Raw genomic sequence first — 14,727 nt, forward strand, 5'->3', positions numbered from 1 at the left:
TTCACCAAAAGTATCACACATATATTTAAAAATCTGCTTCTTCAAGGGTTGATGATGACACTGCTGATATGTAACTTTCACCAGGTTTACCAGTGCTAAATTGATATCCAGGAGTTAGATGCTGCTAAAATCTGCTTTGAGTGAACCTTCGGTGTAACACAACATGGTTCTTGCAGGTCTTTCAAGGGTGTGGACAGCCTAAACCAGCTCCAGGTTTGAGATCTTCCCGCTCTGTTCCTGATAATTTCAATACCCGCTTTCGACCCTATAGCCCCGAGGAAAGACCGACGACAGCTGCTGGTACGAGCTTGGATAGGCTGGTAAGTAATATCTGTGGTAAACGTGATCTCAACCGTCATTAAAATGAAAGAATCTTAGTTTGAAAGTTGACCCTCCCCACACAGTGATTGTGTGAAGTTGCAAGAGAAAAATGTGTGATAGTACAATGAAGAGCTGTTTTCCCCAGAGAACAAGGAACAATAAAATAAGCCCATTCTTTTGCATATTGATAAGATAGCAATACTGGAAGCAGTACTGGAAGTACACTTGGGTGAATGGTTCAATGAATATAGACATGTCATTCCTTTTGGAGAAATGCTGTTTGGCTAAGATGTTTGTTTAAATCAAGGGGGTTCCAATCAAGGGGGTTCCAATCCCTCTGTCCTGGGGTCCCAATGCAGTCTTCCAGTGTTCCCTAGATGGCCACACCCCCTTTCCCAGACTCTACCCGCTCTCCCCCAACCACAGATTGGTGATTTCCTGGGTGTTGTGCAATTTCTTCCATTTTAAAAGGTTGAAATAACTCTCCTAAGGCTTAGAAATTGGCAGTAAGGGCTTTAAGCTATAATATGCTCCGCATGTGTGTATTGGGGGGGCAGTATTGTATTTTTGCCCGCAACCTTTTGCCTTTGGCTCCACCCACCACTGGAATGTGCCCCTGAGAGCTTCTCTGAAATTGAATCCAGCCCTTGGGCTGAAAGAGGTTCCCCATCTTGCATTTACATCTTAAATGAATGATTGCTAACTATAACAAAATTCTTACCTGTCTGTGCTTCTTCAAGAAGTATAACACGTCCCTAATTTAGCAGACTGTGAATCTTTAAAATAACAGCAACAACAACAACGAAAACAACAACATAATTTTAGTCGGCAGAACTTTATTTATTTATTTATTGCATTTATACCCCGCCTTTCTCCCTCTCGCAAGGAACTCAAGGCGGCTTACATTATCCTCCTCCTCACCGTTGTATCCTCACAACAACAACCCTGTGAGGTAGGTTGGGCTGAGAGTCTGTGACTGGCCCAAAGTCACCCAGTGAGCTTCCATGGCCAAGTGGGGACTAGAACCCGGATCTCCCGGCTCCCAGTCCGTCACTCTCACCACTACACTACACTGGCTCTCAACTTTACAAACCATTGATCTTCTCTCATTTTCTTCCTTGATCTTGGGTTGTATTTGTTATTAGACAATAGGCCAGTCCATCATGGCAGCCCATCGTGGGTTACTTTCCCTGCAAGGAGCTGCAGTGCCTGCTGGCCACCATTATAAATATGCAAGCCCTGGCTGGGGGTTGCCATGGCTTGTTGTGTCATCCGAAGCTGGGTTGTGGGGGTTATTTGATGGTTAAACAACCCTCGCATAGCCCTAAAACAGACCATGGAGTATGTGAGGGTTGTCTAACCTCCAAATAACTCCCGCCAACCAGGTTAATTAATTCACAGTGGGCTGCCATGTCATCCGAATCAAGTCTAGGGCTGTAGCGTTTCTCCACATCGCTATACACAGTGAAAGCAGCAGTATCATAATAATGACAGCTTGTTCCTATGATTTGAGCAATGATCACCCCATAAAATGAATGGCTTTTTTAAAAAGCAGGGATACTGCAAAATTATGTCAAAGTCTTATATGCCCTCTTACTCAGCACATTCCTACAACCAAATGACCCTCCTGAGCTGCCACCCCATCCCAACAGGATGTAAGAACAACCCTTCTGACACCCATGAGGGAAGGGTAGTGTTTGGATGATGCCTTGATTTAGCCAAGGAAAAACTAATGTGAATAGTTGGCTCAGGAGAGGCAGGCATAAATCTGATGCGCATCCAAATGTGCATAATCGGAATGCGCATTTGATTATAGATGCGATCTAATCTCAATGCATTGTCTGAGATTTATGTCCCTGTTCACATTCTGGTACAACTCATCACACTTAAATACTAAAGTTGGATCTAGGCAAGGATGTCTCTCTCCTGGCTGTCTCCCGGTACATGATTGGTGGAATTTGCTGACCCCAAAGGTCATTTTATCAAAGACAAGGAGACTTCCCCACTGTCACTGCCCCAGATACATCAGGCCCACAACATTTGATGAATGTCCTGATGGACATTTTTGGGGATGGATAGAAAGACTCTCTTTTGCACCAGATAGTTCTCAGGACCCCACAACTTCAAGACCAAATTGGAAGCTCATCATCTTAATGGCATTCCTATTAAAACCTGTTAATGATCTCCAAGAACTACAGTGCCTTGCATAAGCATTTACACACACCCCTTTGACTTTTCCACATTTTGTTGTGTTACAAACTGGAATTAAAACGTATTTAATTAGGATTTCTTGTCACTGATCTACACAAAATAGTCCATAATGTCGAAGTGGGGGGGGGGGGAATCTAAATAAGCTCTGGTGCAACCAACTGCCTTCAGAAGTTACAGAATTAGTTGAATGGAGTCCACCTGTGTGCAATTCAAGTCTCACATGATCTCAGATTAAATACACCTGTTTCTGGAAGGCCCCAGAGTTTGTTGGAGAACATATCTAAACAGCATCATGAAGACCAAGGAGCTATCAAATGAAGTCCAGGATAAGGTTCTGGAGAAGCACCAATCAGGTTTGGGATATATATATATATATATATATATATATATATATATATATATATATATCCCAAACTATGAACATCCCTTGGAGCACCGTTAAATCCATTAGTACAAAATGGAAAGAATATGGCACAACCATGACTTTGCCTAGAGGAGGTCATCCACCCAAACTCAGTGACCAGGTAAGGAGGGCATTAGTCAGAGAAGCAACCAAGAGGCCAATGGTAACTCTGAAGGAGCTGGAGACATCCACAGCTGAGATGGGAGAAACCATCCATGGGACAACTATCACAGATGCTCCACAAAGCTCAGCTTTATGGAAGACTGGCAAGAAGAAAGCCATTGCTGAAAAAAGCACCTTTATCAAATCCCATTTGGTTTTTGCCAAAAGACATGTGGGAGACACAGCAAGCATATGAGAAAAGGTTCTCTGGTCTGATGAGACCAAAATTGAACTTTGGGGCCTTACCGTAAAATGCTATGTGTGGCGCAAAGCCAATAGTGCTCATTGCCCTGAGAACACCATCCCCACAGTGAAGCATGGTGCTGGCAGCATCACGTTTGGGAGACGCTTTTCATCAGCAGGGACTGCAAAACTGGTCAGGATTGGAGGCAAAATAGATGGAGCCAAACGCAGGGCAATTCTAGAGGAAAACCTGTTTTGGCCTGCAAGGAACCTGGGACTGGAGAGGAGGTTCACCTTTCAGCAGGACAATGACCCTAAATACACAGCCAAAGTTCCACTGGAGTGTTTTAAAAACAAGAACCTGAATGTCTTTGAATGGCCCAGTCAAAGCCCAGACCTCAATCTGATTGAGAATCTGTGGCAAGGCTTGAATATTGCTGTTCACCAATGGTCCGCATCCAACCTGACAGAGCTTGAGCAATTTTGCCAAGAAGAATGGGCAAAAACTGCAGGATCCAGATGTGCAAAGCTGGTAGAGACTTACCCCCAAAAGACTCACAGCTGCAATTGCTGCCAAAGGTGCTTCTACCAAGTCTTGACTCAGGGGGTTGAATCCTTATGCAACCAACAAATGCCAGTTTGTTTTTGTTTAATTAACTTTTGTGCCACAATAAAAATATTTTGCACCTTTGAAGTGTTAAGTATGTTGTGTAAATCAAATGGTACAAATGCCAATTCAGACCATTTTAATTCCAGGTTGTAACACAACAAAATGTGGAAAAGTCAAAGGGGGGGTGTGAATACTTATGCAAGGCACTGTATATGCACGTATAGAAAATAAACATGTGTAGCTTTCCTTTCTTTTAAAATACTCACAGCTGCTTACATAGAGCTCCTAGCCATCCACCATCCAGATATGGAGTTTTTGGTGGTCTTGCCAGTCCACACCTGCTTAGTTTCAACAGTGCTGCAGCATCGCTGCTCCCAGGTCATTCACTGACAGATCTAAATATTCATTTCAGTGTGGATGTGATCTAAGCTCACTGCATTCTTTTCAGTGGGATGTGCATCCCTTTGTCTACATCCTGGCATAACGTCTTGACAACAGATAGCTGGATGTGTGAGAAATAAAATTTGCTAATAAACTGCTATAGACAGCAATAACCTTTTATTAGTGTACTTTGTTATACCATCTGCTTCTGATAGTTCACAGAATTAATTCACGGTGTTGCTTCCAATAGCATGAACCTGTTTCTGATATTTCACAGAATTAATTCACAGTGTTAATTCCAATAGCATGAACCTTTTGGATTTTGGTGCTTATGGAAGAATATTAAGAAAGCTGCTATCCCTTCATCAACCTCACCCCAGTTACGCTGTTACTTGTTCCCCCTCACATGCACCCATCCCATACCAGATCCACTCCGCTGGGGTCCCATCTGACTCTCATCCCATCATGTGCCTTTTCCCTAATAGTCTGCTGCTACTCATCCAAGCACATTTTTGATGAGCCCAATTAAATGTTTTACTGCCATAATCAAATACTGCTGGACTCCCTGGCATGATCCTGGTCCCAGCTCGCCTCTTTGTGATGTCAGGCTTTCTGAGCCTTCTTGCTTCATGTGCCACCAAAATGCATGGAACTCCCTTCCACAGGATTCCACGATGGCAAATGTGCTGACTCCACACATCCCCAAACCTCGTGCTACATATGGGGTGCCACGTACGATCACCGAGTCCTGGCATCTCTTGTATTAGGAGTGCACTTCTCACCTGTCTGTGAGAGAGCACTTTTCTTGGTCAAGCTAGTTCTCCTAAAGCAATTCACCATTCTGGGTACTGCCAGAAACCTGAGAGGGATGGGAAGCTAGTAGACACTGTTTGAGGAACCTATGAAAATTCACCTGGGAGAAAGAACCCCACCCCCCATAGCCCATCCCCCTCAGCAAAGCAGCAAGGAAAAGACTCTCTCAGTGCATAAGCCCTATTCTGGCATTCAACTTACTGGATAGGAGAACATACAAGCCAGGAGCAAAGGTACATCACGTAGCAATACCTCAGTATCACACATCATCTGACCTGCTCCCCCTGGTGTCCAAGCATAGAACAACAACATCTGGCCTCTGCATGAGCCTCTCAACACTGTACTATTAGGGTTCTGGCTCACATGGAGGGCTTCACATGCACCCGGATTGACATCAAGGGTAGGCATGGTTGGGCACCTGCCAAGTGGTAACTGAATCCTAGACAGAATTATTATTTATTAATTATTACATTTCTATACCACCCCATAGCCGAAGCTCTCTGGGCGGTTTACAGAAGTTGAAACATTAAAATACAATATACAAAGTTTAAAAGCCATTTACATAAAAGCACACAGAAATATACACAAGCAACATATAACTGAAAACAAATTGGAACAATCAGTCCTAACTAAAGACACATCCAGGTCCGATTCAACTTCATCGTGTGCTTCCAAATGCCTGGGAAAAGCGATAGGTCTTAACCTGGCGCCAAAAAGATAACAATGTTGGTGCCAGGTGGAGCTCATCAGGGAGCTCTTTCCTCAGATGGAGAAGGCCCTCTCCCTTGTTGCTGCTTTCTGAGCTTCCCTCGGAGGAGGCACTTAGATCCTGAATGTAGAGTACAGGTAGGTTCATTTTGGGAGAGGAGTGCCATCAGGTATTGCAGTCCCAAGCCATGTAGGGATTTATAGATTAAAACTAGCACCTTGAATTGAACTCGGAAGCATATAGGCAGCCAGTGCAAGCGGGCCAAAGTCGGTCTTATATGTGCAGACCTTCTAGTCCCAGTTATCAATCTGGCTTCTGCATTTTGTATGAGCTGCAGCTTCTGAACCATCTTCAAAGACATCCCCACATAAAGCGCATTGCAGGAATCTAACTTGGAGGTTACCAGAGCATAGACAACTGAAGCCAGGTTATTCCTGTCCAGATAGGAGCATAGCTGGGCCACCAACTGAAGTTCGTAGAAGGCACTCATGCCACTGAGGCCACCTGAGCCTCAGGTGACAAAGATGGTTCCAGGAGAACCCCAAAGCTACGGATCTGCTCCTTCAGGGGGAGTCCAACCCTATCCAGAACAGGTTGAACACCCTCCATCCGGTCAGCAGAACCACCCACCAACAGCATCTCAGTCTTGTCTGGATTGAGCTTCAGTTTATTAGCCCTCATCCAGTCCATTGCCACAGCCTCACCTGAAGAAGATGAAAAGGAGAAATAGAGCTGTTTGTCATCAGCATACTGAAAGCAGCACACTCCAAAACTCCAGATGACTGCACTCAAGGGCTTCATGTAGATGTTGAACAGCATAGGGGACAAAACTGACCCCCTGTGGAACCCCATATTGGAGAATTCATGGGGCAAGTAATGTTCCTCAAGCACCACCTTCTGGAGCCAACCCTCCAAGTAGGAGCGAAGCCACTGCAATACAGTGCCTCTCACTCCCAGCTCAGAGAGCCACCCCAGAAGGATACCATGGTTGATGGTATCAAAAGCCGTGAGAGATCAAGGAGAATCAACAAGGTCACTCTCCCACTGTCTTTCTCCCAACATAGGTCATCACACAGGGCGACCAAGGCTGTTTCTGTGCCAAAGTAGAAGAACAAACTGTGAGTTGACCAAAAAAAAAACCTGAGAAAGAAAGAGAGGCTGAAAATGGAGGGCCTGAAGCCACCAAAGACATTAAGGATGGCAGGTGAAGGATGTCATCACTGAACCCAAACACACTTGAAGTGGGCGAGTTATTAAGAGACTTGCATGCCTGAAAGGCCATCTGTAAAGCTCCAGTTTGTTTCTCTATTTTTTCTTTCTTTCTCAAAAGAAAAGGGATGTAACAATATGAAAGAGGTGCTAGATTCGATCTCAGTGGGTTATGCTTCCTGGGAGGAACCAGGAAGTGGTTGAAGGCAACACCCACTGCTTCTGGCCTGAGGAGGGACAGGCCACTGCCTAACAGTACTCAATGGAGAGGGTTTGTTTAAATAAAACAGGCTTGGAAGACTGAGTCTGTGGAGTGCAGTACACCAGTTTTGAAACACCGAGGGCCCACACCCCAACAGGGGCCCACTGACAAGAGCCCCCTGGAGTTGTTCCTGCTCTTCACCATTGCAACCTGCTTCTTCACCTGCCTCTTGCTCTGGCTCAGACAGCGGTGGTGGTGAGAAGGAGAGCAATAGATCCACTGCCAACTTGCTCACTGGCTCTCTGCTGTCAAGCAAGCAAATGGTAGCAATGATGAGAAAGAGGCTGAGGAGCAATAGCAGCTGGTGGCAATGGTGATGAGTGGGGAGGTGTAAGGGACCCCAAAATTCTGGAGCCGGCACTGGCATCCACAGCAAAGGCCCCCTCTCTGCAGACACACTTGTTCAATGTACAGATGCCAGAGGCAGGGGCTACTTGGTGCAGCCCCACTCCCATCTCACATGTTCTCCTATCTGGGATGTACAGCACTGTTGGCTAAGGCTTAAGGGCCATTGTGGCAACCAGCCAGTAGAGCAACCATCTCCCTCTTTCCCCACTGTGATTTAAAGATCTGAGCTCCAAATGGCAAGTTGGGCCATGCTGCCGATTTAAAAGATTCCCACCATTTGGTACATATATTCACTAGCTGTAATATGTTTCCCTTAAGATGAAATGGCGAGAGCAGCATTTCGACAGATAGATCCGTTTCTGTCCATGAGAAAATGGAGCATGCCTACATCTGAAAGAAGTAATCCCATGCCTGTCACATTAAAGTGCAATCACTTCAGCTCCCAATTAACTTCACAATACACTCATTTTTACAGCTCCACTCATAATTAAATAAGCACTTATTGTTGTTAAGTGACCATATGCATAATGCATCTTCCCTCGCTAAAGTTTAATTAAGGAATTCACATTTCATACAAGGTACGAAAAACTTGTTTTATAACTACATTAGACATATGCAACAGTGTTTTAACAATCAGCGCTTTCAGCCATCGTCCCCACAAACACAAAAGAAATATTTTTGTTTTGACAGGCACTGCAAAGTACTCCCCACTGGAGGAACCCTATTCAAGCTTTTCTATTGAAGATTACCCCAAAATGACTCTTTACATCGAGAATATAAAAGTAAAGCTGCCGTATGTAGTACATAAAAGCAGCTCTTGACTATCATTGCAAAAATTTTTTCTTCATTTCCCTCTTTTTTAATGTTTGCTAATTCTACAGCTTACTCAAAGAGTTCAGATGCAAAATGTTACAATAAGAATGTATTAAAAATATATAAAAAATATTAAAAGCATTTGTAATACATACATGTCTTAGATGTCAGGATACACTACACTTTAAAAGAAATTACAAGTGATATGTTGCCAATATCATCAGTTTGTACACACATGTACACATATACGATGGTGATGGTGGTGGTGGCGGTATCTGAATGGAAATTGTTTTTAGCTATTTTATATTTCATGTTTTGGTAATTTTGTTGACCTTGGATCTTTTTTAAAAGAAAGGCAACTAAAAATTCAATTAATAACAGCAGCAGCAGCAGCAGCAACAACAACAACATTTAAATCAGATTTTGAGAAGTTAAAAAAATCATAAGAATCCTAAAATCGTACAGTTGGAGGGGGCTTTGGAGGCTATCTAGTCCCACCCACTACCCCATGCAGGAAATCCAGAGCTAGAGCATCCCAAACAGATGGCTGTCCAACCTTAACCTGAAGACCTCCAGGAAGTATCCATTATCTAGCTGTTTGCACCTGCACGCACATATATTCCAATTTGCATATTTTCCATGAAAACACATCTGCTCCAGAGCAGGTAGCTTGCTACAGTTGGTCAGTTCAAAAATACTTCTCTCTCCAGCTAATTTGGAGCATGGAATGTTCAGCTGGAGTAAAAATGAAGGTTTGAAAAAATTCCTATGCGGCCATCTAGTAAGGGAAATCTATATGAATCAGGCATGTGCATAGTCAGCCCATATGGATGCAGAGGTGCCTCTGGATACACTGAACTAGGATTCGATGCAGATAGGAATGGTTCCTCTGCCAGGGCTACTGTGTGTTACACTTCAGCACAACTGGAGTCATTGAGCTGAATGCAGACTTAGGGGCCATCTACATGACAATGGAAGGAGAAGTACATCAGGCTATTCTGATTTTCAGGATTTTCAGGAAAGAGGTTTTGGTCAGTCAGGGACACACGAAACAAGAAAAGTGGAGCATACATACCTAAAACCCTGCTTTTCACAGGTATCACAGCACTTGGAACCAACATTCTTCCAGGCTGGGTGGGCAGAGTAGAACATCATCAACCCAGCAGGTGCTGCTCAACCAATGAGAGAGGTGTGTGTCCCACCTCTGTCCAGTCTCCCCCCTACTACTACATTATTATGAATGGGAAAGTAACTACTTCACAGTTCTGAAGTGTTATGCCACTTTTCCATGAAGAAGCTGAAATCCCCAGTCAACTCTGACAGCATCTGAAGGCTCCCCATGAGAGCCTTCCAGCACAATTTCACTCTATTTCAGCAAGTGGTCAAAGAATTACAGCTCCCACCCCATTTCTCTTTTTCTGGCCACTTCTCCAGGCTATCAATTACAGGCTTCTTTGCTGTCACTGACAGCCTGCCATGATCCCAATACCATGGTAGATCTACTGCCGAATAGGGGAAAAGAGGGGCATAGGGGGAAGTTAAACAAACATCAGAAAATTATAGCTCCAACACCCATTTCTCCTTCTCTGGCCACTTCTTCCTGCTCACAGTGACAGGCTTCTCTGCTCTCATGATCCCAATACTTGCTACTATAGATTGCTACTATAGATTGCAGTAGCAATCTATCATGATAGATTGCTACTGCAATAAAGTGCTTATGTGCATTTGTTTAATGCCAAAGGAAAGAGTAAAAGCTCCCTGTTCACAGCTCTGAAAATGTGCACAACTGCGCAAATGTGCAAAGAACAAATTAAAAATTAAAAAGAACAGAGGTAGGGGGAAATATGCTCACTTTTCCATGAAGAAGCAAAAATCCCAAATTATCCAATACAGCATCTGAGGGCTCCTTACAAGACCACCCCATCACCCCAATTTCACTCCATTTCAGCAAACTGACACGGAGTTATAGCTTCCAACCTGTTTTTACTGCAAGCATCAGAGAAGCAAAGTAAAGCAAACATCAGAGACATGAAGTAAAACAAACATCAGAGAAGCGAAGTAATGTAAACATCAAAGAAGTGAAGTAATGCAAACATCAGAGAAGTGCATAATGATGGCTCTCAATGTGGAAACGGAGGCTACTTACTCCCACTGGCAAAAAGGAAGTGCAGCATGATTCTGAAGGCTTGAAAGAGCACAATAGTGCTTTGATGAGTCAGAAAGGCAGTCTAGTTACTCTGGTTACTCTCCCTGGCGATAGTAATGCCAATGGGGAAAATGAGTAACTGGTGGGAAGGGGTGGCCCCAACCCTTGACCACGTCACAGCCAGGTCACAAAGGCATGCCCAGGGGTTAATGCAGAGGAACGCAGCAGTCGGCAGCAGAACCACCTGGGAGTCACTTTAACTGGGAAAAAACCCAGAGTAAAACAACTTTATGATAGTGCAGCTTTACAAGATGGAGCCTGCTGGTTGACAGTGTAGTGGCCATGACGTCATGTGCTGCAAACAACCTCAAAACGCTCCCAATCTGCAGGAAATCCCTCATGAAGACAGCCCCTTAGTCATGCTTAAAGTTGACTCACTGAAAACAGTGGGACCCACTGAAATAAATGGGACTTGATATGACTAACTGACATTTCATTCATTTCAGTACTTTAAGCATGACCTACGATCCAACCCATCATTTTTTTTTTAAATAAAACTTCTGGAGACATAACCAGTGGCACAATAAATATGCAGTTAGCACATTCATATAATACAGTTCTGATATACAGAGAATTTTTGAAAGGTTTCTAGATATGTGTGTGTGTCGTCATCCCCCGCTACCCCCATTACATCTGTAAATAAACTGTGAAATGAAAATCTAGATTTTTCATGTTTCTCTATCAGGGAACATTTTCTAAAATACCTTAAAGATGTTTTTCCTTGTTCTACAGCAGTGGGAATCATTCTTAAAATTTTGGAAAACACTGTTGTACAGATGAAGTACAATACCTTCTTTGTGTATTTTAGCCAGATGGGTCGGCTAAACCAATGTAAATTCTTAAGGCAGGCTGACAGAATGGAGATAAGTGATGGTTTGAAGCTGTGCTGCTTACTATTAGCTTGAATCCAGGATTAGCTGTACCAAGAAAGAAATTTTTTAGAGCAACTCATGTCTTTCTGTACTAAGGATTTGCAGCAGCTGTATTGGTGGCTGGTCCCTGGTGTCTAAAACATGAGCAAATCTCAGCGTAAATAAGGCAATCTGTCCTGTGCAAGTCCATTAACCTGCAGTGACCAATTTAGCTTTATGTGACTCTGCCAGATACTTTTCTGCATTTCTGCAGAACAGTAGGCAAATGACAGAGCTTCCCACTTAGCCATATGCTACAGCTTACGGTTATTGCCATTCTTCTTGAGGATTGAGTATGAATGGGGATATGTATGTGTTGTTATTCACATTTATTTATGATTTATTACTCACTTTTACATGCAAATAAAGCATGCTCATGACATGTAAAGGCATAACACAATAAATTAAAGCCAATAACTAAAAATACTATCAATACAAATTTAGGCATTTGTTCTGAAGAACAATTTACACAAGAGCAATAATATTAATTCAGTCCCATTCCATAAATTATCTGTGGTTGAAAAAAGTCCTAAAATATAATAAAAGTCTTGACATGGCAGTAGAAATTGTAGAGGGAGGTTGCCTAATCGATCAACCTGGGCAGGGATTTCAGATTGTGGGAGGCCACAAGTGAAATAGCCCTGCTCTGCTTCCCAACTAATTCAGGTGATGATCCTATACCCACTTGCCTGAGAGAAATTGAATTCACTGAGACTTACTTCTGTGGAGACATATCACATTGTAAATGAAGGAACAAGGCGCAAGGATAAGTTTATAGCAAGGGAACAACCTCTTTTAGCTCAAGAGCAGAATTCAATTTCAGAGAAGCTCTCAGTGGCCACATTCCAGTGGTGTGGGAGGCCAAAGGCAAAGGGGGAAGGGCCAAAAATACAAACAAACAAAAACCACCCAACCCCAACATAATTGTAGCTTAAAGCTTTTATTCCCAGCAGCTAAGCCCTCAGAGAGGCATTTCAACCTTTTAGAATGGGGGAGAAACTGCACAAAAGCCAGGAAGCCACCCAGTGGTCAGTGGTTGGGAGAAAAGGGGTGGGGCCAGCAAAAGGCACATGGCCATCTGCAAGCTCCAGAGAGCTGGATTGGCACCTCAGGAGGGCCAAATTTGTCTCCCAGGCCTGAGAATTCCCCACCCCTGGTTTATAGAATTTGATGGATGGAGAGGTATTAATGGAGAAAGTTCTCCCTGTGGTACAAATATCCCAAGTCATTTAGGGCTTAAACACAGTAGTGATGTACGAAAGTCACTTACCTGGTCCCGCAGCTTGCTTCGCGGTTGGGGAGAGGCGCTTTGGTTCTCCCCCCGAAGTTCAGGCCGAGGGGGGAGGCACCCTGCCTCGCCCGGCCGAAATTCAGGCCGGGGGGGAGGCACCCCGCCTCGCCCGGCCGAAATTCAGGCCGGGGAGAAGCGCCCTGTCTCCCCGGCCGCGAAACAAAAAGTGAATGGGGAAAAAAAAAACACCCGTGATAGGCCATGGGTGACTTTGGGGGGAAAAAAAGCGCGTATGCAAATGGCGGCGTCCATGGGCGCCGCCATTTGCGTACGCGCTTTTTTTTTTCAAAGTCGCCTGTGATAGGCTACGTAACGATTAACGTAGCCTATCACGGCTGACTTTGGAAATCTAGCCGTGATAGGCTATGTTAATCGTTACGTAGCCTATCACAGGTGTGTATGTTTATTTTACTTTATTTTGTAATGGCAGCGGCGGCAGCCAGTCGGAAGACCGGCTGCCGCCCCTGCCCCCGCCGAAACGCCGCCGAAACGCCACTGGGACCCGCCGCCGAGAGGGCCATTCGCATGAGGTAAGTCCCATCCCGGGGGGGGGGCAGGCGGGCGGAGAATTTCACCAACAATTTCGGGGGGCCAAATGCGTTGGCATTCGGCCTCCCCAAGATTCGTGGAGAAATTCACGGCCATCCCTAAAACACAGATCAGACCAAGATACATCTAGTCTAGCATCCTGTTTCCAGCAGTAGCCAGCCAGATGCTTCTGGAAAAGCACAGGTAAGGTACAACGATGATGATTATCCATTGTTACCCACAGCATAGGATGCTTAACGGCATTATACCTCTGAACATGGAGGTTTCATTTAGCTGTTGATAAACCTGTCCTATGAATCTATGAACTTATGAAGCCAACAGCCATTCCCAGTGTTTGCCCCAATTTTAATAATTTGTTTAAAAAATTACAAAAAATGTATATGTCATGTAGAATCCACAATGATAATAATAAAGATATCTGCACGGTAGCAGGATACACTGGTTCATTTATTCTTTTCCCAGGCTTCTAGGATAATGATGCTGTTTCCTTGAATTAGCACCACCCTATGTTCTGTTGTCCACCCAGTGCAACATCCACATGCTCATCTATTACGAGATTCATAAATTGACTGAATCCTCTTAATATCCCTTGGACATGCCAGCCACCATATAATGGTGGTGACAGCTTCTTGTCCATACATTTCTTTAGCTCCGGTGCATGTGCTTTGCTCATCATGTCACCTCATGACTGGCCACTGCTAGAACAAGTGTATCCCTTCCATTTCCTGTGATTCAAAAAATCCAAGCCACTCAGCCTTTAAAGTCCCGTAGTACCCATTCCCGACACCTGTCCTGGACAAGTCACAATGAACAGGCTGAACCCTGATCTCCCAGATGAACTTTCTGATGCTCCCAATCCAGGTGGTACCAGGGCAGGGCATGATCTGAAGAGCACGTGATGCGAGCTGTCTTGTTGAAGCTAAGCAGGTCTGGATTGTGTCAGTATCTGGATGGGACCCCTACCAGGGTATCCTAAATACAGCACCTTGCATTCCATTATGGAAGAAAGGACGGATATAAATGTAATACTTTTTTAAAAAAATCACCAGCTATCGAATGCAATGGTACAGTGTAATAGACAACGTACCAGTTTTTTTAAAATAAATTATTAATATATTTACACTTCAGTGGAGAAATACAATTAATAACTAATAAGTAGAGATTCATCCTTAGTAAAATAGGACAATCTGAACTGGCTCCAACCAGTAAGATTTTTTTATTTTTTTTTTGGTATTACTTGAAGCAGAAGAAAACAACTAAAACAAATCAATTGCAACAGAGCCAGAATGGGAACAAAATAAACACAAGGGCTTTGGAAGAAAACTGCCTTTGAGGTCTCCCTAAT

The 14,727-nt window shown here is 43.9% G+C and overlaps 1 protein-coding gene and 1 pseudogene across 2 annotated transcripts in view; one reads left to right on the top strand and one right to left on the bottom strand.

The window, feature by feature from the left end:
* The window catches only part of GPC6 (glypican 6), a 1,207,844-nt gene that overhangs the window by 1,125,604 nt on the left and 67,513 nt on the right, over positions 1-14,727 (top strand). For both annotated transcript variants that reach the window (XM_084844735.1, XM_084844736.1), the window contains exon 6: positions 177-320. In XM_084844735.1, the coding sequence (XP_084700861.1) occupies positions 177-320 (144 nt within the window). The remainder of the gene's footprint in view (positions 1-176; positions 321-14,727) is intronic.
* LOC146350334 (small nuclear ribonucleoprotein G pseudogene) lies at positions 13,826-14,055 on the bottom strand (annotated as a pseudogene).

The sequence above is a fragment of the Heloderma suspectum genome, chromosome 3 (assembly GCF_057233095.1).
Source record: "Heloderma suspectum isolate Gila_16-S chromosome 3, 16-S_ref, whole genome shotgun sequence".
Taxonomy (NCBI): Eukaryota; Metazoa; Chordata; class Lepidosauria; order Squamata; family Helodermatidae; genus Heloderma; species Heloderma suspectum.